General features: G+C 45.0%; 3 protein-coding genes across 4 annotated transcripts; 1 reads left to right on the forward strand and 2 right to left on the reverse strand.

The window, feature by feature from the left end:
• The first annotated feature begins 2264 nt into the window (after positions 1-2264).
• Positions 2265-6687, forward strand: ckap4 (cytoskeleton associated protein 4). The gene is made up of 2 exons (XM_080518333.1): positions 2265-2696; positions 5189-6687. The coding sequence occupies exons 1-2, from the start codon at positions 2325-2327 to the stop codon at positions 6305-6307; spliced, it is 1491 nt and encodes a 496-aa protein (XP_080374459.1). The 5' UTR covers positions 2265-2324; the 3' UTR covers positions 6308-6687.
• A 307-nt stretch (positions 6688-6994) lies between these two features.
• On the reverse strand, positions 6995-12814 carry ikbip (IKBKB interacting protein). 2 transcript variants are annotated; one of them, XM_080518419.1, is made up of 4 exons: positions 12433-12814; positions 12219-12336; positions 8851-9072; positions 6995-7990 (listed from the first exon to the last, which is right to left on the reverse strand). In XM_080518419.1, exons 1-4 carry the CDS (start codon positions 12624-12626, stop codon positions 7424-7426), a joined length of 1101 nt encoding a protein of 366 aa, XP_080374545.1. In that variant the 5' UTR covers positions 12627-12814; the 3' UTR covers positions 6995-7423. The 2 variants fall into 2 exon arrangements, with proteins under 2 accessions (XP_080374545.1, XP_080374544.1); XM_080518418.1 differs by lacking the exons at positions 6995-7990; positions 8851-9072 and adding an exon at positions 9187-11272.
• A 611-nt stretch (positions 12815-13425) lies between these two features.
• On the reverse strand, positions 13426-24718 carry arfgap3 (ADP-ribosylation factor GTPase activating protein 3). Its single transcript, XM_080518137.1, has 16 exons — positions 24562-24718; positions 23342-23460; positions 21961-22033; positions 21707-21838; positions 20551-20631; positions 20389-20476; positions 20249-20308; positions 20048-20094; positions 19823-19968; positions 18901-19032; positions 18685-18810; positions 17331-17480; positions 17128-17248; positions 16959-17046; positions 16496-16623; positions 13426-15811 (listed from the first exon to the last, which is right to left on the reverse strand). Exons 1-16 carry the CDS (start codon positions 24628-24630, stop codon positions 15794-15796), a joined length of 1578 nt encoding a protein of 525 aa, XP_080374263.1. The 5' UTR covers positions 24631-24718; the 3' UTR covers positions 13426-15793.
• Between the last annotated feature and the right edge of the window lie 765 nt (positions 24719-25483).

Genomic DNA, 25483 nt, shown 5'->3' on the forward strand with positions numbered 1-25483 from the left:
CGGCATAAAGTCACACATATTTAACATACGATAACATTCTCAGTGGATTCCTGTAACAGTTTACACAAACCTGAAGTCAACACCCCCACACTAACAAATACTATTACAAGACAAACTGGTTCTATATTTACCTTCACATATACATACTACCATTATACTAGTGCTTTTCTCAGTCAAAATACATAGTTGTCGTACAACATTCAAGCCACCAGGTGTCACTGTTGATTTGCTTATTATACATCGAACGGTACCGAGTGTATTTACTGTTTTTAGTTGTCGTGTTCAGAAAGTTTTAAAGTTGTGATTACAAGAAATAATTAATTTTACACATAATGCTGATGAGGACACTTTAGCGAAAGCAGTATCACCATTTTTTTAAAAAGTAATTGAAAAGCTGTTCAATTGATTTTGTAATGGAAACACAATTGCAAGAACTTAAAAGTAAACATTAAGAGACAGCGCATTTTCAAATGGGCGTTTCACTATGAAACTTGTTTATTATTCATTTAACTGTTGTAAAGGTGAGATAAAGAAAACGCACCATTCATTTGCCAGGCCACACCCCCAGGACAGACAATTTAACTGACATTACTCAGCATGATACTGTTAAAATGTTCCCATGTAAAGGTGGAGTCTCGTTTTCAGACAGGTTTTCTTGTATCATTGTTATTATTAGGATATTTCATGGTGACAACGCCTGTCCTCATCAAAAGTAATAAAAAAAAATCTTCTTTGAAACCAAAAATTTAATAAAAAGAGAGAGAGAGAGAGAGAGAGACTTTTATGGCCTGCTCCACTCAGTAAAACTAATAAACTCGTTGCTCTGCCTTGTGGTGGAAATGGAAATTACAAGGAGCACCATATATCACCACTTAAAACTTCAATTGAACTTTGCAGCCTAATACATTAATATAAACTTTAAAAAAATCAAAATTCAAGCATGGGGGAAAATACCGTTTCAATTTTTACTGAAGCCTTATAAAGGTGTGTATTTAAATAAATAGTTACATTGATACTAGAGAGCCCTGAATAATGCTGGATGGGCATTTCCTTTTTAAGGCTTGTATTTTTAAATGATATAAATGATTATTTGCCACAATAGCAACAACAAGTAAAAGATATAATGGTGGTAAGGTCTGCGCCTGGAGGTGTGTGTGTGTGTGTGTGTGTGTGTGTGTGTGTGTGTGTGTGTGTGTGTAGGAGCAGTGGGAGCACAGTTGCCACGTATGAAAGGAGGAGCGGTCTACAGGAAGGAGCTCCTCCTCCTCCTCCTCTTCCTCACTGAAAACTTCAGTGTGCGTCAGTTCAGAAGTTATATGAGAACTTACAGCAGAGCGCTCAGTCGATTTTAATAAGACGTTAAGAATGGCTGCAAGAATTCAAGAATTCATCTTTTTATTGATTGAGAATTTGGGAAGACCTCCAGAAATAACGTCCCATGCAGGAGACGCACGCCCACAATGCTCTGTGCGCATTTGATAACATGTCGCCAAAGACAAATGAAGGGTTCAGCGAACATTTAAACCAACACAAATACCCCGAAATGCTTCTCTTTTTACACCTTAAAGGTGTGAGATTGTGTTGGACTGGAGGGTTTTCGCTCACGAAGAAGCTGTTTCATGATGCGTTCACGAGAAACTGCTTAAAAAAAAACTACCAAACTTCATAAATTAAAGTATAAAGATTGTAATAACGTGTGACTCATCAATTATATTTTTCCATCTCCACGAGAAATAGTATTTAAACTTTTCTTAACCTCCACTGACTTTAAAAGTAATATTTCTGTTGATTTAAGGGCACTTTTCTGTGTTTGAAAAAAAACAAAACAAACACATTTTGCTGTTGTGTGAACGCTGATAAATGTGCCAAAGCAAACGAAAGATTCCAAATAAGATCATGAAAACGCCCATCATTTGGGAGGTTGTACTTTTATTTGTTTCATCGATTAATCAACAGACACACGTGAAACTGGAGCGCGGAGCGCGTAAAGTCTGCGTAATGAAACACTGTCAAACATTATGATGCAAACACGGGAGCCAAACTTGTAAGAGCAGCTCGGATCATTCATTCTTTTATTTGTGTGTGTGTGTGTGTGAGGAAGCAGGGCCCATCCAGCAGAGGCTGGGACGGCCCCCATCCGCATACCTCAGCGCGAGAAGCCCCGTGGAAAGCCACGACGCGCTCCCTGATACGCTGCCGGGGCGGCCAGTGGGACTGCACTGGGGGAACCTCCTGCGTCCACGACTGCAAAGAAACAAACCCGACTTGTCTTCCTCAGTGCCTCTGAGCCTCACACACAGACACACACACACACACACACAGCCATGCCTTCCAAGAACCGACAGAAGAGCGGCGAGAAGAGCGCAGCGAGCATCGCCGAGGATGCGCCCAAAAAGAGCCCGAAGAGCAGCGGCGGCGGCAGTAGCAGCAGCAGCAGCAGCAGCGGCGGCGTCGGCGGCAGCAACGGAGTGAGTGGCCCCGGGCCACAGGGGCTGCCACCGCCTCGGTCGGGCGGCAGCTGCCTCGGGATCCTCGCGAACACACTGTTTTACGTGGCGTTTCTCGGCGCCGCGGGCTTCGCCGCGTTCTACTCGCAGCAGGTCGTGGAGGAGATGCGCCAAACCGGCGCCAGGAACGAGCGGAGCGCGCAGGAGAGCGCAGCGCTGGGCGGCAGACTGGAGAGCGTCGTGGAGCAGGTAGAGGAGAACATTGTGTGAATGAATGAAAAGAGGGAGGGGAAGTTCACACTCAAGGCTTTATAAATGTAGAACAAACAAAGGAGCGTGTCGGAACAGCCATGACTGTGTGTACAATTACATAAGTGTCTATAATAATGTACTGGACGGGTGGGGGGGGGGGGGGGGGGGGGGGGGGGGCGGGGGGCGTAGGTGATGGTCGGAGAAGTTTTCTTTAACTTTTTAAGGACAAAATGTTCAGTCAAGTGACCGAATAGCTTATTTATGAAACGTTTTTTTTTCCCTGATAAGTCATGAATAATAATGACCCGAACGCTGGAGATCAACCTGCTTTTGTTCCAGATGTTCTTTTATCTTATAGAATAGAAAATACTTCATTAATCCGAGAGGGGGAACCTCTTTGTAAGTAGCCAGACACATTCTCTGTAATATTACATGTCAGCTATTCCTTCTAAACGCCGACAGAATGCATAAAAACAAACTTTTTTTCTTGTTTCTTTTTCAATCTGTGACTCTGTTTCCATTGCAATATTTTTAGTATACAGGCCTAAAACTTTATGAATATCTCGATGACAAGTGAAGTTGTTTCCTCACAGTTTAAATGGTGAGTTTGTTTGTACATAATGTACTTATAATAATGGATTTATGGACTTCATGTGCTCAAAGTTGAAATATTTCAGTTTGTGTTGTAATAAATGGTAATATTCAAATTTGGATTAAAGGAAAATTCGACCTTTTTTTTGAGTCGCACACTGTTTAAAGTGCAAGCTGCACTCAGGGTGCAGCGTTTAATTAGAAAAGACGTTTTTACAATCCGTGTTTTCAGCTGTGTGATGACTCATCGCTCAAGTTTCAAGTCAAGCTTGTTTGTTTTCTTCTTTTAATCTGGCGACAAGATGATCAGTGAATATAATTTAATTTAAGTCCTAATTTTAAAATCTTTAATGATTCACTTCAAAGCATGGAGAACAAATGACTCTCATTGAACAAATTAGAGAAAAAACCGCTTCTTCTAATAATTATAGAATATATGATAATAGTAATAGACAGTATGCCAAGTCCAAGTGGAAGAGGATTTCTTTGGAATCATTATTGTACATAATCGAACTGCACACTTATGGCTATTGCAATCAAGATACAATATTTAAAATACAGACTGAATGAGTTGTGTTTTCATGCTCTGTAGATTCATAAATACTGAATTTTTAATATGAAAAAGTTCGGATTTTTGCGAGATATGACTGACAGAGAATAAGCACGGAGACATTAATGTCGTCTGCATAATGGGTGTTTGTAATTAATTTCTTGCATTATTACACATTGTCGCATGTTGTGGATAAAGCAGGTAAAGATGTTAGTTGATGGACCAGAGAAGACATTTATTCAATACAAGAACAAGTGTTACAGAACCGAGGCCACAATTTCAAGGTCTTGGTCTTGACACATTATCAGGTCCTTTAAAATCTGGGTCTTGTCTTGATCTCGACCCCTTAAGGTCTTAATCTGGACTCGCTCTAGTTAAAGTCTTGGTCTGGACTAGCTCTAGTTAAAGTCTTGATCTGGACTCGCTCTAGTTAAAGTCTTGGTCTGGACTCGCTCTAGTCCCTAAAGGTCTTAATCTGGACTCACTCTTGTTAAAGTCTTGGTCTGGACTCTCTCTAGTCCCATAAAGTCTTGTTCTGGACTCGCTCTAGTTAAAGTCTTGTTCTGGACTCGCTCTAGTTAAAGTCTTGTTCTGGACTCGCTCTAGTTAAAGTCTTGTTCTGGACTCGCTCTAGTTAAAGTCTTGTTCTGGACTCGCTCTAGTTAAAGTCTTGATCTGGACTCACTCTAGTTAAAGTCTTGACCTGGACTCGCTCTAGTCCCATAAAGTCTTGTTCTGGACTGGCTCTAGTTAAAGTCTTGTTCTGGACTCGCTCTAGTTATAGTCTTGATCTGGACTCGCTCTAGTTAAAGTCTTGTTCTGGACTCACTCTAGTCCCATAAAGTCTTGTTCTGGACTAGCTCTAAGTCTTGTTCTGGACTCGCTCTAGTCCGATAAAGTCTTGTTCTGGACTCGCTCTAGTTATAGTCTTGATCTGGACTCGCTCTAGTTAAAGTCTTGTTCTGGACTCACTCTAGTCCCATAAAGTCTTGTTCTGGACTAGCTCTAAGTCTTGTTCTGGACTCACTCTAGTCCCATAAAGTCTTGTTCTGGACTAGCTCTAAGTCTTGTTCTGGACTCGCTCTAGTCCGATAAAGCCTTGTTCTGGACTAGCTCTAAGTCTTGTTCTGGACTCGCTCTAGTTAAAGTCTTGATCTGGACTCGCTCTAGTTAAAGTCTTGATCTGGACTAGGTCTAGTTAAAGTCTTGATCTGGACTCGCTCTAGTCTGGTCTCGGGACACTCTGGTCTCGGTAACGACTCGGTCTTAATGGTTGAATGGTTATATGTGGACTTGGCCACCAACAAGAAGCGATCTTAACGTGTCCCGTGTTGCTGGTCTCACTCAGGTGGCGTCCTTGAAGAGCGCGGTGGACGGCCTGGAGTCGTCTCTGGGCGTCACCCGGGTGGAGCTGGAGGGCGCCGTCAGCCGGGTGAAGCGCGGCGAGGCGGAGACGAGGAAGGTGGAGGACGCTCTGCACAAGCTGCAGAACAACCTGCTCAAGGACCTGTCGGACGGCATCGCCGAGGTGAAGGAGTCCCGGGAGAAGGACTTCTCGTCCCTGGAGAAGATCGTGGAGGAGCGCCTGGCGGAGGTCGGCCAGTCCATCGCCGCCAGCATGGCGGAGTTCGCCGGCGCCCAGGGCGAGGCGCAGAGCCAGCTGGACGACCTGAAGGCCCGGCTGGTGGACGCGGAGGACCCGGCGCTCCTCAAGCGGGAGCTGGCGGCCATCGCGGAAACCGTCGCCGACATCAAGACGGCCCGGGGCGCCAGCGACTCCCTGGCGGCGGCGCTCACGGCGCAGATCAGCGCGGTGAGGGACGAGCTCCAAACGCGCAACGGCGAGGTGGCCTCGCTGTCCGAGGAGGTGGAGGCGGTGAGGTCGGTGGTGCAGACGACCACGGGGAGCCTGAGGACGTCGCTGGCCGCCGCCGAGGCCGACGTCCAGGCCCTGGTGGTCAAAACCGAGGCGCTGGAGAGCAGCGCGGGGCAGGCGGCCGCCTCCGCCGCCGCCGTGGCGGAGGAGCGGGCGGCCGAGGTGGGGCAGCGGGCTCAGAGGAGGTCGGAGGAGCTGGAGGCCCGGGTGAAGTCGTCGGAGGAGAGCGTGGACTCGCTGTCCGCCGACGTCGCCTCCAAAGTGGAGTCGCTCGCCGCCATGGTCAACGCGCACCAGGGCGTCCTGGACGCGCACGGCGAGCAGGTGGACAAGGTCCGGACGGAGCTGGGGAAGCGGGCGGAGGCGTCGTCGGACGAGGTGGAGGAGCTGAGGAGGAGGCTGGCCGCCGTGGAGGAGAGCGTCGGCGGCGGGGCGAAGGCGGAGCAGCTGGAGAGCCTGCGGAGCGCGGTGGCCGGGCTGCAGGGCCGGGCGGAGAGGCTGGAGAGCCACGAGCAGGCCATCGCCTCGATGCAGGACGCGCTGCGGGAGACCACACAGACACTCGCCACCCTGTCCAAGAAGAAGAAGTAGATCCCGGTGGGGTCCGGGCCGGAGGCCTCATCAGGGGGACCCGAAACACACGAAGCAACGAATCCAAACGGGTCACATTTTAACTCCACTTTGTTTTTTTTTAATTTTATGAAGATTTGTTACTCTGGACACTCGATGTCATGATGTTGCACACTTTAGTGAGCCGGCGGAGGCGGACTGCTGATCTGTGAACCAACACACACACTCTGCACTGTAGTTTTTGTTTTGAAGCATTTTTTTTTTTAAACAGGGCTGTTGTTTTTTTTTTTTGTCTTTTTGGGGACCTCGAAATGCAATAATGAGCTCTTTGAGCGCTCCTTTGTTTACTTACGACGTGTCGTTGATGTGTTTTTGTACAAGAATAAAGAAAAATAAATTCTTGTAGAGTCAAAAAAAATTTTTTTTTATTTAACTGCTGCATCTCGGACACAGACGTATCTAGAATTAGACCTTGAACTGAGGGCGTCACACAAAAACTGAAATTTCATTAAAAAAAGATTTTTGTAAAAAAGCTAAATGTACATTTTCAAATTCACTTCTTCAAAGAACTATTTTTACCCGCTGCAGATGGATTTAGGCTGCATGTGGCTGGTTTGACACCCGCGGGGGACGTACTTTTCGTGTATGGCACGGCTGCGTAAACAAACCGGAATTTCAAGTCGAGTAACAGTTTAATTGCGAAGGTGAGGAGGAGCATCTGTTGAAGGCGCAGCCCAGTTATTGTCAGCTGGAAGACAGGAAGCAGTGAGAAGTAAACTCAGGTACTTTTAACTTTTCCTCATTGATCAGATTTACAAGAAAGAAAAACAACAAAAAAAACGCCTAATCAGCTCAAATTTCTTTAATCTGTCATTTTCCAGCTCCAATATTCCAAATACATTAATATACTGGAGCACGGTAATTAAATACACTTAGTATACTCGACTACATCTAGCCATAGAGCCATTTATTTTATTTTAGAAATACTCCATCCAGGCTTCATCTGTCATCGGCCTTTTATAGATCCAACACACAACAGCTGACATACCTCACAGGTCAAAAGGTCACACCCGTTGAAATGTATATTTAAAAGCTGCTTCAGGCAGCAGCGAATAAAGGATGAACTCTCTTCTCTCGTCACGCCGGCCGCCGCGTCTCTTCAATGTCAGCTAAACCGGCGATTTCGCCGTCCCGTCTGCTCGTGGCCGTCAAGTCGCCGTCCGCCGCCGTGAGGTTGCCTAAAGCGCGCCGCAGCTCGTCGATCTCCCGCTCCCTCTTCATCAGCTCGTCCGCCAGGCGCCCGATCCGGAAGGTCAGGTCGGCCAGCTGAGGCTCGAAGGCCCCGAGGTCCCTCCTGATGGTGGCCACCTTCGGCTTCAGGTCGCTGGCGAAGGCCACCGTGCGGACGAGGCGGGCGCGGCCGGCCTCCAGCTCCCGCAGCCGCTCCGACGCCTGCCGGTCGGCGGCGGCGAGCTCGGGCAGGCGCCCGCGGAGCTCCTCCAGCGCCTGGGCGTTGCGTTGGGACGCGGCCCGGAGGTTGGCGACGCGGTCGATGCTGCCGGCCAGCACGTCCCCGATGCGTCGGACCATGCTGTGCTCCGCCTGGGAGCTGCGGCCTTCCAGCTCGCCCACCTGGCTCAGCAGGGAGTCCAGCTCCGAGCGCAGGCCGTCCATCCTGCGCACGTCCGTCCTCACCGACGCCACCTAGAGGCAGTGAGAGAGAGACCTTACCCCTCCAGGGTGTGCAGCCTTTATGACCAAAAGAGACGTTTTCCATATTTTCCAGCAAATACAATTTGTCTGGAGCCGCAAAAAGGGAATTATCCAAAATGATTCATTCATGAAGTGTCATAGCGAGTATTTACATGTATTTTATTACATGTTTAGCTTTTGTAGCCATTTTTTCCTCTTTTCTTTTAATGCATTTTGGTTATTTTAGCCTCTTTATCCATTTATAGTCATTCTACATTTTCCTAAAAACAGTTTTAGCTGTAACAAGTTATGTTTTTCTACTTTCACCTTTCTGTCTTAATTTCACCATTTTGTCTTAACTTTTTTTTCTTTCTTCCTGAAAAAAAGCCTCACAAGCAATTTTAATCATTTTTGTTTGAGTATTATTCTAATCTTCCTTTTTTTGTATATAGTTTTAGCAATTGTATCCATTTTTAGCAAATGCAGCAGTCCTGGTTGTTTCCGGTGTTTTACATTATTTAGCTGGAGATTAAAAAAAACATATTGGAAAATCAGTGTGGGATGCAAAGAAGTGAAAACTCCCTGCAGTCTGTCTATCCAATATCCTTCTTTAATCAGTTAAAATCATGGCTACGGGTTCGACAACATCTGGATTTATAAGTGCTGATAAGTCCATAGAAAGGTGGACATTCAGAGGTGAGCAACAGGGCAGAAATCCTCCTTTACAAGTAAATATTGTAGTTTGAGAAACTAAAAACCTGGAATATTATGTCAAATGTAAATCACGCTACACTTGATGCAATGATGTAAGACGCTCTATCATCTGGACGTCAGTCGAAGGTACAGCCGTTCAACAAGACGTGGCCACGCACCTTGTTGGTGAAGTCCTTGGCGATGGCCGACGTCCTCTCCTCGATCTGTCCCACGGCGTCTCTCAGGGCCGCCAGGCTGCCCCGGAGCTGAGCCTGCTTGGCCGTCAGCCCGGCCACCAACTCCTTCAGCTGCAGGGCGTCTTGCTCCAGGGCCTCCAGCCGCGGCTGCAGCGGCTCCCGCTGGCCCCCGAGCCGCTCCAGCTGAGGACGCACGCTCTCGCACTGAAACACAACGTCCAGCGTATAGAGCGGATGGAGGCCGGTGCCATCACCGCGCAGGGGTTACGTCTTTGAAAAGATCAAAGGAACCCGGATTTATTGTAAAACAAGGCGATTTTTATTAAGAATACATTTTACATTGATAGAAACGCTCAGATGCCGCTTACTAACTACAATTCTAAAAGTCAGGGGCTTTTTAAAGGCTTTTCTGTTTCCCTGGGGAGAAACCTGACAAATGCCTATATTTTATGATTTATTGTTGAAAAATCTCTACAAATTTGACACATCTCTCAACAAGTCTTGTTCCTGTGTCCATATTCTAGGATTACTGTGATTAAACACAGTATTTGAACTGTTCTTCAAACTAAAAGCATTGACGAGGTGACTTTGTTCACTAACTGGGAGTGAGAGGTCCTTTTAAAAGGTCTGTGTCAATTTATAAGAAGTTCAAAGCAGAAGTTTTGTCATTAATACAAACTTTAAAAATCCTACAATGCTGGCTTAGCGTCACAACTATCTTTGGTTGACAAATCTTTAAAACAAGAAAAAGCAAAAATGCACCCATTTTACCAGGAGGCATCAGTAACATCTGTTTAATAATTCAGTTCTTAATCCTCCAGTTATTAAGCTGCCATGTTATCGCCTAATGAAGCAAATACATTTTATCGCCTGTCTCTTTAAATGTGCTTAATAAAGCTGGATTGGAAAGTTGGTGCTCAAAAACTGTAAAAAAAGTGTCTCGATGAGTCGACTTCATAATGACTATCTGGACAACGGGACATTGGAAGATTGTCATAACAAGTAGAATTCTAACCTATAATAATATTGTAGCGATCATGGAGTTGGTCGCTGCAAGGCATGATGGGAATTCATGTTATGTGTTGCTGGAGGTTATTGCGGGTTATTGTTGGGGTTGGTGTTTGTGTTGATTGAGCTTATGCTGTGTTTTTGTTCCTCAGTTCCGGGAGTAATTATTTCATCTAGTTTATTTTGGTTTGTTAGTTTGCAACCATATGAGTGACGAAGGTGTTGCGTGGTGAAGTCATCCGCTATGAAGTTCCGGTTGCGGTGTTCATGTTGTCAAAATAAAAGCCTCTGGTTGATCAGCTGGCAGGAAAAGAATCTCTAGTCAGAGCAATTCTTCCGCGGCGCTCGCCACAATATAAATTAAACTGCGAGTCGTATAACAGAGTATTTTAAAAGTATTTCCTTTGAGTATTGCTGTAAAATTGATTGAAAAAAAAATGTCCGCAGGTTGTAAAACAGTGCAAGTCGACTTTCTGAATCAGTTTTCTGCAAATAAAACCGTGACGCGGAACTTCCTCGAAAGCCTTCATGATTAAATGTTCGTAAATCAATCGGTCGCCTCGTCCGTCTCCCAGTCCCCGTCCTCCGGAGCGTCCGGGTCGTCTCCGCCGCCCGCCGGGTTCCCCCGCAGCGCCTCGGTGAGCTCGCGCACCGCCCGCCTGACCACGGAGAGCTCGTCCTTCATCTCCAGGACGTCGCCGTGCGCCCGCAGCGCGTCCAGCTCCCGCCGGATCTGCAGGATCTGGTTCAGCGCCTTCAGCATGCCGTCCTCGGCGCCGAACACCTGCAGCGTCACCTCCTCCAGCCGCTTCTCCGCGCCGCTCAGGTCGCCGCCCAGCCGCAGGATGGAGCGCACCGCCTCCTCCACCCGCGGCAGGTGCTCCTCGCACTCCCGCGCGCGCGGCGCCACCTCCCGCAGCCGGGCGTCCAGCTCGTCGCGGCCGCGGCTCAGGACGCCCACCTGCTCCCGCAGCCGCTGGATCTGCGCGGAGTTCCAGTCCAGCTGCCCCTGCGCCCGCTTGGCGTCCTCCTCCTCGGCGCGCTCCAGAGCGCGCGCGTTCCTCTTGGTGCTGTCCTCCAGCTCCTCCAGCTTCTTCGCCAGCGCCCGCGCCCGCCGCTCCGCCTCGTTCACGCGCTCGGTGGCGCCGGCGTGGCCGCCGCGCGACTCGGCCTTGAGGGCGACGAGGTCGGCGTCGGTGGCGGCGAGGCGCTCCCGCCACGTCTCCGTCACGTTGAGGAAGCGGGCGTTGACCGCCCGCAGGTCGCGGGAGGCGGCGCCCTCGTCCGTCTGCGCGGCGGCGACGGCGGCGCGCACGGCGGCGACGTCCCGCTGGAGTCTGGTCGCCATGGAGACGGCGGAGAGCGCCTCGCGCAGGTCGTCCTCCGAGGCGGCGAGCTGCAGCCGCAACACAAAAACAGGAGGGGCTGTTTCTGTGGAAACGCTACGGTCCTCGGAAATACGTCGTCAGGAAAGTGTAAAATGACGAAAGTCTTGATCTTCTGTTGTTTTTTTTTTACAATATGGAAGTTCATCCGAGAGGCCGGACCAGAGCCTGGAGGGCTGCTTTTTGGCCCCCAGACCGTATTTTAGGCACCATTTCGTGTTTTCACTACCACAACATCAAGAAGGAGAAAGATTTTCACCTGCTTCACCGTGGAAGTGACCATGTTTTCACATCAACTATCTCGGCTGATGTTTATTACTGCTCTCTCTGTCAGACGATTATTTAAAATTGCTAATTGCCCATCTCTTTGGTATTTACGTCATTTAGGCTTCGTTTACACGATGACAACTCAAGCGCACCGTTCTTGCGTTATTGTTTCAGAAAAGCTTTGCGTTTACACTGCAATGTTTTGAAAACGGTGTCCGTTTGCGTGAAAAAGGCCGAAACACTGAAAATTATGTTTTCCTGTTGGGCTACTTGTCGGTGCTGTTGGTTGTTTAACAGAGAACTATAAGCCATGAACATTAACAATAGGACAACACCCACGTTCTCCTGGACAGACCAAGTTGGATTGTTATTACCATGACTGTCAAAATAAAACTATCAAGTCCCAGGAGAATAATGGAGTGGGAGTCATGACACTCTGTTTGAAAAAATGTTATTTTCCATCTCCTTGCGTATGTGCAGAATTTTCCTCTGATTACACAGAAACAGAGTCGGAGCATTTTCAAAAACGTCCCACTTTTTGAAAATACCTCCCAGTCTTGAGCACCATTGCAGTGTGAATGGATCAAGCAACAAGCTTATTTTGGTTTTTTTACTTGAAAGCAGCTGTCTATTGTGTTGATATCGCGATAAATATCGCGACATATCGCGTTATATCGACTGATGACGTACCTTCTGAGAAACCCTGCTGATCTCCTCCTCCATGTCGAACAGCCGGGAGGTTTTACCCTGCAGAGACTTGTACTTCTCTTCAATCTGGGAAAACTTGTCATTGTGCTGCAGCACCACCCTGAAACAAAGAAAAACAAACAAACAAAACCTCTTTCATTTAAAAATTTCAAAATAAATTGACTTAAACTAATGAGCTGGTGGTGCGTTCACTTACCAGCCGAGAGCTCCGCACGCTGCAAGCGACAACAGACACAACACACTTTTAAAGTCCGGTCCTGAACTTGCCTTCTTTGCGTTTTCTCCGGTTTCTGGTTTCATTTTTTGCGCTTCATTCTTTCCGTTGAGGGTTTCTGAAACTTCGTCACTTACTTTTTGTGTTTTCTTTCTCTGTTTCACCTCCGTCGGCATTTTAACACAAACCTCACTTTTACTTTTCCGGATCCCAACGGAGAAGAAACACAAGTAATTGTCTATTTGTTACGCCGCAGGGTGAAAGAATGAATAGCAGTGATTAATGAGTGCATAATGCTGTCATTAAGCCGAAAAGTTTCGTTAAAAGCCGCGTTTTGTGTCCCTTAACGCAACAAAGTCATCCCCGTTTCTCTCTGCTCCCTGGAAAAATGCATACTTCAGGGGCATCCCGTAAACTCGGAAACATGACCACCAAGGCGCTAAAATGAAAGAAATAAAACTAAAACTATAACAAAAAGATGCCAAGTGGATTTTTAATTTAATGTAAATTCCTAATTTGTAACAGAAACATATAACAGCAAGTCAAATTTAACACAATTTGTTAAACTGAGCTTGTTATTGTTTGCGCTCCCACAGCCGAGACGGGACCTGAAGGCAGCAGCAGCAGCCACGTCAGCGGCTGCCAGATTTGGGGGATTAATACAATTTTAGAATAATAAAGTGTTGGATTAATATAATTTTAGAGTTTAATGAAGTTGTAGATCAATAAAGTGCTGGATTAAAAATTTAAGTTTAAAAATTCAAAAGTTTTAGGGATGAATAATCTGATTATTGAAGGTTTAGAAATTAGGTGGAATGGGAGCCACCACTTTCCTTAGTCTAAAACAAAGTTTGGACTGTTGCTTGCAAAAATAATCTGATACTTTCAAAAGCCGTGTAAATATTAGAAACTATATGGGAGCTCGAAAACCTACACACGAGTATAGCAGGACAAAAAAAAAACCAGGAAGCTGAATATTTTAAACATGAGCCATTTATTTGGCATAGCTTCAAAAATGTCTCTTACAGGTCGAGTGTCAAAAACGTTGAAAAGGTTGTGATCAGTAGCTTCCGCTCAAAGCTCTGCACAGCAATATTCCAGCATACATTCAGGATGCGTGACCCCAGTAATCAGAAGTGCCATGCAAATTACACAGGAGGCTGTTCGTCTATGCAACAATGAAAAACAGCAGGGAAACCAAAAGAAAGAACTTAAACCAAACGTAGAGAGGCAAAGATTACAGTACATCCAAGCAAAAGCTGCCACGTGCAATTTATGAGAAATTCTGTGCAAAACAAAGGAAGCAAGACGAGTCCAGGCGATGCAATGTGACTGAGATCTTTGGGCAAAGGCTTGTAGAGATGGAGGAACCCAACAGTGTAGATGGAGATGCTCCTTCCTTGCCCTCTTTTAGTGACTCACCAGTCGTACGACCATCAAGTGCAGAGTTAAAAACTAACCCCCACCTCTCTGTGAATGGAGGTTTTACAGAATGCTAAAGCAAGGCGCAGAAGTGTTTTTAAAGCTGTGGTGAAGCTACTTTCTCTTTCCTTCAATCAAACACAGACTCACTGCTTGTGTCTCACCTCCTCTCCAACTCCTGGACCTCGGCGGTATGTAAACGAACAAAACAAATGACTTCCAAAGCCTCGGGTGGATTCTACACATTCAATAAAGTGGCGACGGGGGCACCGGAGGAAAAAATTGTAAATATCACCTTCACACGTTCAGAAACCCACCAGTTAAAACGCAAATACAACAAAAGGCAACTCGGGAAAACCCAAATATCACAATTCTTTTCATTCAACTTTAAAGATGTGGACTGAGGGGCAGAAAAAAATAGTGCAAGTGATCCACGTCAAGCTGGTGCTTTTCCATCTCAGCAGGTTTTTGTCCCATTACATCGAAAAGCAGCACTGAAGCGTCTCATTCTGTGTAAAAAATATTAAACCGGACTCGTGGCCATGAAGGCAGAATAGTTTGTTTTTCTATCTGGAGCTTTATAATGATGAAGGATCACAAGAGAGACAGAAAAAAGAAAAAAAAATCCCCATCTTCTCATGGAATTAAACATGGAAAATATCCTGTGTAATTTAAGATTGTCTGCTCAATTCTTATCGGTACTTTTGGCTCCAGGTGAGCCAAAAGATGAAGATCAATAATACGAACACTGTTAATAATTTGCTTAATCTTCTCGTGAGCAGTGTCGCCTTCTCGTCAAAAATACACCTGCTTCTTATGTTCCCCATCTGCCCTGCAGTTTTTGGTAAATCCAACATCTTGCAGGTCTGTTTGTTCAACTAATACCTTCATTTGAAGTGAGTTATGACCCAACCTGATCAACAATTTGAGCTTTTCTGTCTCTGTTGGGATCAAATACGATAAAAAAAAAAATCACAAACGGGCCACAGAACTTTGGCGAAAGTTAACAAGGTTTACTGTGGGGGGGAAAAAAAAAAAACGCTCTTCTTCCCATTGTTACCAAGAGTCATGAGGGAATATATGATAGCACTGTTGACGAACCTGAAGGCGAGACATAAGCAGACTCGAACGTCCCACAGTGACTCGTGAAACCCCAGCAGGAACAAGCTGCACCTTCAAACGCCTCACAGAAATTTGACTTGTTCAGCAGGTTGATTTGGATTTTTTTTTTTTTTTTGTACACAGCTGCCTCGCTGGAACACCAACACATCCTCGGACTAATGTGGGAGTCAGGTTTTATGATCCGTTCGGTTTCTAAAGACAGAAAAGTGATTAACTTTCTTGAAGCAGCCACCAACCGTCACTTTACTGGAATACTCAGTGAATGAATATCGACATCTGGTCCCTGTCAGTCTGGGGTTTGTTTTCTATCGTTTTGGTCCATTAAGTACACTTTGGGCCTGGAAAGGACACTTTAAACCCTGCATCGAAGTTTAAACAAATAAAACCCCAACAACAACAACAAAAAAAGAGTATGTCAGCTTAGTGGGCACTTGCAACAGCATCATCTTGGCTACATAAGTTTTGACCTCATTAAAAGGAAAGAAAATAAAATGAAACCTCCTCCTTCAAAACACCACACACCTCCCCAGACTGTCACTGCAGCAGCTCTTAGTGTCCAAACCCCCCCACAAATCTCGAAATAACCCCAACTAAATATTCTTCATGTCTGTACTTGACTTTTGATTCTCCATTTAAATTGTGCACAAAGGAAATAGTTCTGAAAGACTTTGTGCTTTGCCGATTTGTTGTATGAACGACCTCCGAGACAGACCGCTCGTTAATGTGTGAACCCGGGGTCACGACGGGGCAGACTCTCTCGCTTTCTGCTTCTTTTCCTGTCACGATGAGCGTCCGCTACTCAGGAACTGTAGTGATCCTGTGGAAAACACAAAACAAAAGACCCATGAGGCTTTTCACTGAAGGAGTCAAACACTCGACTGGAAAGGTTTCACATCAACATAACAACATCCTGAAAATTATATTTGGTGCATTTCTTGGGCGCTCTTCTCAGAAAGTCCTGTTCCCCCCCACATTTCCACCGAGACGGAGTTTTAACGTTTAAAAAAAAAGTTGCGTTTTAACCCGTTTCCACAGTCGGAGCGTTTTCAAAAAAGTCAAATTTTCCCGTTTCCCATTGAAATGGAGCGTTTTCCAAACAGCTACATTTCGAAAAGGTGTGTTTTTCTCCCCCGTGTCCATGGAGATGGCACATTTTCAAAAAGTTGTGTTTTGAGTGGCTCAGAGGACTGTTGTGTAAACAGGGTGTGATTGTTTTGTCGCTCTGAAAGGAGTGATGTCCAGCAGATTTAACAGATCACTGGTTAAAACATACGTAAACTGAGTTTCTTGCTTAGTTGTCATCACATTAGCATTTATTCATCCTCTGATGCACACTATGGTGTCATCGGCTAGTGAGAATATCACTGGATGGAGTCCAGGATTTCCTTATTGGTTTTTTATCTCCCTGCTTTTGTAGGATGTTGCTTTTTTTGTTTTGTTTTAAGTCAAGTTAAGTTTCTTAAAAGATGTGTTGGATGTGTTGGCAGTGAGTGAGCCTGACCTGGATGGAGCTGACCACGCCGCTGGCCATGACCGACAGCTTCCCGGCCACCGAGCGCACGCCGTGTTTGAGCTGCGACATGTCCGGAGCGTTGGGCAGCACGTTGCTCAGGCGGTACGAAGAACTCGCTGCAAAACAACCACAGGAAGCACGGAAGGTTCCGGACGTTCGATTGTGAACGGGAGACGTTTTACAGGCAAATCTCTTGTGTTTTTATTTTCTTCAGTATAAACTGGAAGTGTAAACGACGGCAATCAGCCACCGACGAAGACATTTTGATTAAAAAATGTAGAATTTAATGTAAAAAAAACAAACCAATATTAAATAATGATGATAAATGCAATGATATGCACAATTTATATGTTCCTTAAGATGTGTTTTAATGTGAAAGGACAATAATCAGGCATTAAAACCAACAAGCCTGCCGGGTCGTTTCTTCATGAGTTTTTCTTTCACATCTTACCGTTCTGTTTCTTTGGATCGTCAAACAGATCTGCCGAACTGATCGAAGAACTGGCGGAAAACCTTTCCAGTCGTGTTTTGGCGTCGTACTTCAAGCAAACAAGAAAGAGAAAGGTGGATTTCAAACGCTGAAGGAAACCTCCACGTGTCGGCGGGAACTCCTTCGCTACCTCCGAGTCGTCTTGTTTTCCGAAGTACATGTCGGACGAGATGGATTTGACGCCGTCTCCAAACTTCCTGCGAGCCTCTCCCGTGTCGGAGACGGGCTCCGGTTTCCTCCGGGACGCCGGCCTGGAGACACACAAGCCGGACCCGGCGGGGGACAATCAGGCTCCGGCAGCAGGGACGAGAGGTTTTCGAAACACGTCGTCACCTGTCGTCAGCCGGCGTCACGGTGGAGGACATGTAGAAGTCTGCTTCTGGCTTCCTGCTCTCCTTCATCCAGCCTCGCTCTCCTTTGTTCCCCCACTGAGACGAGAAACTGTCCGAGGGGTCGGACTCGTCGTCGAACCGAGGCAGGGCCCTGAGGACAGGACGGAACAAATGTCTCATTCTACACATCGGACAGACAGAAAAGGGGCGTGTCCCTGCCGTGAGACACATTTACGGCATTTATGAGAAGAATCTTTGGACGTTTCGTTGCGTTTTGCAGCAGAAGGCTTCATTTAAGTTTAAAATCATGTTGAGATTGTGGTCGTTTGGTTTTGTGTAAATATAGACATGCTGATCATGTACACTCACACACTGCACAGAACAAGTTTAGTCCATTAGAGAAAAAATTGGTTTTAAAACGTTAAATTGATCACAATCATAACCACGTCAAATGTTACAGCTAAAATGTAACGTCAAGTAACATTAAGCTCCACAGATCGTTTATTTATGTTACTTGGAAGTTAAACTATGTGACCAACAGGAACGAAAGATGAATTTAGTGCGACAGTGAAATTATCAAGCATATTTATTTATTACTATTTATTTTCACAATAGATGAAAAATAAACATTCAACAGTTGTAATAATACATCATCACCACCTGGACTAAATTACATTGATACTTATATTATATCATATATTTCATATGGCATATTGCATGTACATATACATGTGCAAGTACACTATTACATTGGTATTATTATTATTATTATAAGTATACTATTACTATTGGTATTATTATCATAACTGATATATATATATATATATATATATATATTGTTGTTATTTTATTGCTACCATATTGTTATTGTTATATTATTGCTACCATTATTAGTAGTACTATACATGAGTATTATACACTATTACACATTGTTATTATCTGTATTATTGTTATTATTATTATATAATGCCTACTTCTAATGGCTCTGCCACTGCACCTTACTATTTATTATCTTGCTTTTATCTCCTGCTTATTTCTAAGTGCCCATGTTCCGTTCTGTGTTTTACTTTATGTCTTATACCCAGATATTTTTATCCTTTACTTTTATTTCTATTCTATTGTATTTTATAATATTCGTATGCACCAGACTGCTGCCACAAGACAATTTCCCTTCGGGGATGAATAAAGTAATTATCTATCTATCTAATACAAACAGTGAACTAGAAAATATATTAAAACAAAGATCAAACATATATATATATATATATTAAAAAGATCATTTCTGAATTTCCCCACTTTAAACTTGTGAATGATCTTTGTCTGTCTTCCTATAAAAGTAATAATTCATATTTGACCTTGCTGTGAAGGACCCGTCGTCCTCCTCGTCCTCCACGAAGCGTCGCCCCTTGGAGGCCCGGGTGCCGGCGGGCGTCTCCTGCTGGATGATGTGCATGTCGGAGGTGACGGAGTGAGACACTCCACTGCGCAGAGGACAGAGACACGGAGGCGTCAGCGCACAGAGGGACAGACAGTCGGTCGGTCGGTCGGGGGTGAACAGGCGGCTCTCCGACCTCCTCATGCCCAGGCCCATGCCCAGCCGCTCGGCCTGCTCCTTCTTCTTCCCCTCCAGACCCTCCAGCTTCTTCTCCTCCGCCCTCCTCTGCTGCTCCAGATCTTTGTAGGCCAGCCGCAGGGACGGGGAGCTGCCGGGACCAGCAAACCCAACTTTAACCTTCATTTCAAAAGTGTACAACCGTAGTCGCAGAGAAGAAACACGAGGAAATGCAGGGAAAACTATCTCAAACAGCGATTATTAGCACAAATTGCAAATCGACACCCAACACTTGAAGGAATGAGACAAAAAGATGCTGCAATTCTGCATTATTTATCAACCTCTTGGTTTTATAAACAGCCCCCACTGTGGACTGTTTTAAATCGCGTCTTAAAACCCACTTTTTTTCTCAGGCTTTTAACGAGTCGTGTGGTTTTATTGTTCTTTTTTATTTTATTGCTTTTTAAGCGGTTTTATATTTCTACTTATTCTTTTAAATTGTTTTATTCTTATTTGTAGTTTTTAATCCGTTTTTATTCTTATTTTATGGTTTTATACTTATTTAGCGTTGGAGCTAATTTGCATTGTTTTAGTTTGATTGTTTTTATGTGCAGCACTTTGGAAATGCCTTGTTGTTAAAATGTGCTATAGAAATAAAGTGGATTGGATTTTAAAGTCAGTATTTCCCAGTATAACTGCTCATTGCAATTGAAATAACAAAGGACGGAGTGTGTGCTGTGGCTCCTCCTCACACTTCCTGTAAGATTCGCACTCCAGGAAAAAAAAAAAAAAAAGAACAAACTCTGGATTCAGTGTCGGGCGTTTCATGCGATAACTGGGTGTGACCTGCGACTTCGCTTTTCCCTTTTCCCTTCCGCAGAGTGCAAAAGTGGCAGGAAGTCCACAGCTGAGCAGAGGAAAGTAAGCCAAAGAGCTCTCACATGGACTCCTGAGCGTTGGCCTTGGCGGCGGCGGGGTTCTCGTCTTTCTCTCGGAGTTTATCGGCAGCCTGAGCTCTCTTCTCCAGCTCAGAGAAACTCTGGCTGCTCACCTTCTGGGCGCCCAGGCCGCCTTTCTTCGCGGCCAACTGCAAGCAAACACGAGTCAATCCCACACAAACAATCGCGCGGCGACATCGCGGCGTGAGAATCAGACCAGATACGTACGGTCTTCTTGGCGGCCGGCGGCTTCTTCTTGAGGAGAGACGGCGGCTCTGGTGGGAAAACACGGCCACGTTACGCACGGGTTGTCGTAAAATCATAAACATTGACGCGGTGTAAGTGTCACGTTATCGCTGCTGCGGAGACGTCAGGAGCAGAAAGAGGCTCCACTACAACAGGACCGCGTGCTCTGGTGGGAGAACAAACCCAGATTTGCTTTCGGCGAAACGCCCAGCATGTCGACGCTGGGACCCTCCTCTGGATTATCTGAAAATAGAGACGACGACGGCTTATCCACCAAACCGTTCTCATGGCTGTACGTGTTGATGATCGGTAACGTGGGCTACCGTTCTGGTCTCTGTCCTGTTCGGAGGTCTTCTCTGTGGCCGAGGAGCTCAGGCTCATTTTGCCCATGTTGAGATTATCAGGAAGATCCTAGAAGACGTGAGAAGTGAGTGGAGACTTCAGCACCGTCTGGACGGCAGAGCGACGGATGAATTACTATTTACCTGAGAGTGCAGGCTGAAGAAATCCAACTGTTTGTCACCTGCTGGAGTCGGAGACTGAGGAGGCTGACTGTCCAGCCACAGCTGGACGAGGAGGAGGAGGAGGAAGAAGAGGGCAGATTCAGCCTTTGTTATAAAATTGCAGCATCCGTCACTGACCGATGATCAACGGCACAAAAAATCCGAGGCTTCATATTTCAAACATTAGGGATTATCGTCGCCGTGTGTTCACCAGATGAAAACACACTGAGCAGAGGAACTGTATGAAGGAGTAAAACTAAGATCAAAGGATCAAAGATGTATCATAAAGACAATCTGCCTGGAGGAGAGCAGAGCTCAGTCCAGCGCTGCACAGACTCAGAAAAGCCAAGAGCTGAACTGAAAGGAACTGAGGTTTTTTACAAAAACCCAGGTTTCAATCGGCCGTAATGGAAAAATGCATCTCAGTGGAAGGAGTCGGTCTTGATTGTAAAATTAAAACTTCTAAATCCATTGATGTGTTTAAGAAACGTGTTAAATTATCGATGTTACAGAAATACGACACTGCGGAGGAGCAGATCAACCTTATTGATTTATTTTGTGTTTGATGTTTTGGAAAAAAAACGTCTGCATGTGACACTCAACTGAACTGAACTGGAACTGTCAATGATTTAGTGTTGATAAGGGGCAGACATTATCAGTTTTACTTCTTTCTGCTCCTTTTCATTCATATGAAATACCTCAAGTAGCTAGTTTTTTTTATTTTTCTAATCTAATCTAAATGCTGCTGTTGCATCGTTTTAAATGAATGAAATAAATAATAAAATGAAATGAAAAATGAAATCCCTGGTGGAGGAGTCACCTCATAGTGAGATGGTTTAAAATATCCAAGTCTGAATACGACGCATGGAAGAAGTTTTTTTTTGTTTGGTAGAGTTTAGGACACAAACATAAACAGCACAACTCCACCGGGTTCAAACAAACGAGTGACGTCAGGATGAGCAGTGTGACGCCCAGCGCCCCCATGAGGCCGAAGGGAAAACTGACGGGACGGTTAGAATACACTTGGACGGGTGAATTGAGGAAGCAAAGTAATCATAGCAGGATCCGTTTCAATCTTTACAATCAACTTCATCTGACTTCACCTCCTCCCCCTTCGGCTGGAGGAGGAGCGTCTCACCTCGGTGCCGTGGCGTCTGGTCGCCTGCGTGGCTAAAGTCTTGATCTTCTCCCTGTACAGCTGCGCGGCGCGGCTGTTGTACTTGGTGTTGGCGGCGCCGGCTGTGCACCCGTGTTGGTTGAAGAATGAAGTCTGCCATAGAGAAAACAACAACAACAACAACAACGACAGATTGGAGCAGGAAGCAGTTGGATCAGTGATGTGTGTGTTTACAAGTGCAGGTGGCGTGTTGCTAGTTGACCTCCGCCACTCACCGCGCTGGCATTTCCTCCCACTTGCATGCATCTCAGCTGGAACCACGACCAGTTGAAGTCCAGCTCAGACGACCTGCGCAGCATCACGACTGGATTATTTATGAATATCTGCAGATGGCGCATTATTTTATGTCGGCCTCAGCCAGTCTCTCCATCGCACGTCTTCAACTAGTGCAGAACGCCGCTGCCAGATTTTTTTAACAAACTCATCCAGACGTGAACACGTCCCCCCCCCGTGCCGTCGTCTCTCCACTGGCTTCCAGTTCCTTTCAGAATCGATTTGAAACTTCTGTTGTTTGTGTTTTAATGCCATCAACGGCCTGGGTCCCTCTTACTTGTCGGATATTTTAACTCTACGTGACCCCGGCAGGGCCCTGCGTTCTCCAGGTCGGCTTCTTTTAGACGTTCCAAGGTGGAGATATAAACAGTGGGGTGTCGCTCTCTTGCTGTTTGTGGAACAAACTGCCCCCTCGACATTCGCACCGTCACTGATCTCCGCCTTTTTAAATCAAAGCTGAAAACTCACTTTTTTAAGTTGGCTTTTAACTCTGTCTCGGGCAGTGTATTTTATTCTGTATGCTCTGTTTTTATGAATTTCTGGAAGCTTCACCAACCTGCAGCACCGTCACACCTCCACCAGTCAACACCTGTGTTTTATTTATTGTTTTTATGTATTTATTCTCGTATTTATTTCTTAATGTATTGTTTTCGCTTCGTTGTAAAGCACTTTGGACGCCACCGGATGACTGTAAAGGGCTATAGAATTGAATTGAACTTGAATTATTTTAATTTCATGCTGTGAAAACGGTATGGAAATGGCAAAGGAGTGTTTCTGCCTCGCTTTCCCCAAGAAAGTTCTATCCCTGGTGTGTGTTTGTGGTGTAATGGAGAAGTTCATGTTACACATGTGTGACACACTGGTGAGTCTGTGAGTGCGACGCTGGGATTAGATCAGCAGGAGTAAACAGCAGGCGAGTAAAAATCCCTGTTGTGTGACCCGTCGCCTGTTGTGTCTCTTAAAACACCTGAAAAACCCTCAGACTGGCTGGTTTGTTCTAAATCTTCCTCACATTTGTGGTTAAATGAAGTTGTTTTCTGATGACAAAGTTGTTTCTGTACACGTCTTATTTTTTTCTGAACAGGTCGCTGCTTTTTTATCGATTCAGAGCTTAGTGGACACAGCAAGTGAATAAAACAATAAATAACCATACGAGTCTGATGAGGAGAATCTTAAGGAAAGTAAAATATAATAAATATCACAATTACTGATCATTGCTCAAATTTCGCACAAGAAATGTTGTCTGTCATCAGTAATCTAGTGATCAGAGGAGGCTTCTAGTAGATTGGTGGCAGATGATTAAAAAGAAAAGGTGGGACTCGCCTAATAAAGGAGAGATGAACCCCGAGAGACCGGTGAGTCCCGGAGCAGTCGATACAGACGAACACGCCGTACGTGATGCTGGCCCAGCTGGGGTTTTTAGCTGCACAGTCGAAGCAAACCTGAACAACAGAGACATTAAAAAAAAACAACAACAACAAATATTGGAACGTTAAAAATCATCAAAAACAAGCACTTTGCTTTTATTATAGTTTAGATGAACATATAAGGAGTGAAAGCAGTATAGAAGGAGTAAACAATGCCATACAAGAAGTAAAAGAAGGCATATAAAGAGTAAACAAAGGTATAGAAGGAGTAAAAGCAGGTGTACAGGGTATACAAAGAGTAAAAGAAGGTATTCATAGACTGAAATGACGAACATAAGAACTGAAGGGATGTATATAAGCAGTAAAGGAAAGTATACAAGGAGTAAAGGAAGGCACGTAATTAGTAAAGGGATGTATACAAGGAGTAAATGATGGTATACAGGGGGTAAAAGCAGGAGGTATATATGGAGAAACGGCAGGTACAGTATAGAAGAAGTCAAAGAAAGTATACAAGGGATAAAAGCGGGTATACAAAATGTAAAATCAGGCATAAAAGGAGTAAAATGGGACATAAAAGGAGTAAAAGCAGGTATACAAGGAGTGAAAAAGGGTCTAAAAGAAGGAAAAAAATGTGATTAGTGGGCCTGTGATGAAGCCTAGAGGAACACCGGTTGTCATTCTATCGTGCTCAGATTCCAAAGATGTTTTTACACCAAGAATTCTCGGTCTAGAATAAAGCAGAAATATGTATTTTGTGGTTATATCGAAAGATCCGTGTGTACAGAATAACACATTTACCTCAAATCGATTGCCCTATTTCGTAAGCACGAGGGTTGCGCGAGCTGCGTGACGGTGATCATTCAAACAGCTGTTTGTGAATTTGCATGAGAAAACGCACGAGTCTGTTGTGACGTTATCCAGAGAGGACGAATTAAAAAAAAACCAACAAAAAAACCCCCCGCAGGCTGAGGTAGACTGACTAAGTTTCCCCAACACTTCCTAACACCGATAATGTCTTCAAAAAAAATAAAAAATAAAACGTCCACGGGGAGAAAGCGGGGCGTTTATCCGCCACCAAGTGCCTCCGAAGCGGACATTCGTTGAACTGCTGGTTGAAGTGCGACGTGTCAGACGAGGTTCGACTTCACGCGGACTTCCTCGTTCGCAAACTCTCACCTTGTTGGTCTGAACCGAGCGGAGCCGCTTGAAGATGGCGGAGATGTCGTGTTTGCTGGGTTCTGCCATCCTTCGACCTGTTAGTAAAACACCTGGCCGCCGCTTCGGGGATTCACGTCAAAAAACGCAGTCCTGCTTCTTTTCTTTTTTTTTTCTTCCCCTCAATAATAACCAGAAGCGACACGTCAGAAACGCAACATCATCGCTCAGCGTCTGATTGGCTGAAAATGACAGGTGGGTTTGTTTGGGTCGCGGTGGATTCTGGGAACGGGAGGCCGCGTTGTCGGCGTCATGCGCGTCGACTCCTCCGCCATCTTGGTCCGGGCAAACCGCGTCTCCCGATAAGGTACATTTAAAGTTTGCACACTTAAACTGATTTTAACAGTTTTATTTCCCCAGTTATTTATTATGCAAGATATTTAGCCTTTTTTTAATATGTTGAATGTTTTGTAATGAGGACAGAAATTGTGCAAAACGACATCATTTTAAATTAAAGACGCAAGCAAAATTGAAGGTTCCTCCAGAATTGTGGGGTTTGACTGAGAATTTCAACTGAATATTGGTCACACGTGGCAACGTTTTAAAAGTTAAATTAAGTCTCTGGCTGCCCTGTAGGGGGCAAACTATGAAGGAGTTTAAAGGTAAGTTGAAGGGTTTTCCGATCCACTTCAAGGTTAAAAGTGATTTAAAAAAGTTTAAATAATAAAAGTTTAAATAGTAAAGTAGAGATATGAAGCTGTTTAAATAGGTTTTAAAAAATGAACATGTAAAAAGTTGAATTGTTTAAGTTAAAATATTTTTTAAAGTCTAAAAGGTATTAAAAACTTGCAACATAACATGCATCTTTAAAAAGTTGCACATTTTGAGACCTGAATGGTTCCAAATTGCTAGACGTGACTAGAAGCGATTAAAAAAATCTATT

The sequence above is a fragment of the Blennius ocellaris genome (assembly GCF_963422515.1).
Source record: "Blennius ocellaris genome assembly, chromosome: 22".
Lineage (NCBI taxonomy): Eukaryota > Metazoa > Chordata > Actinopteri > Blenniiformes > Blenniidae > Blennius > Blennius ocellaris.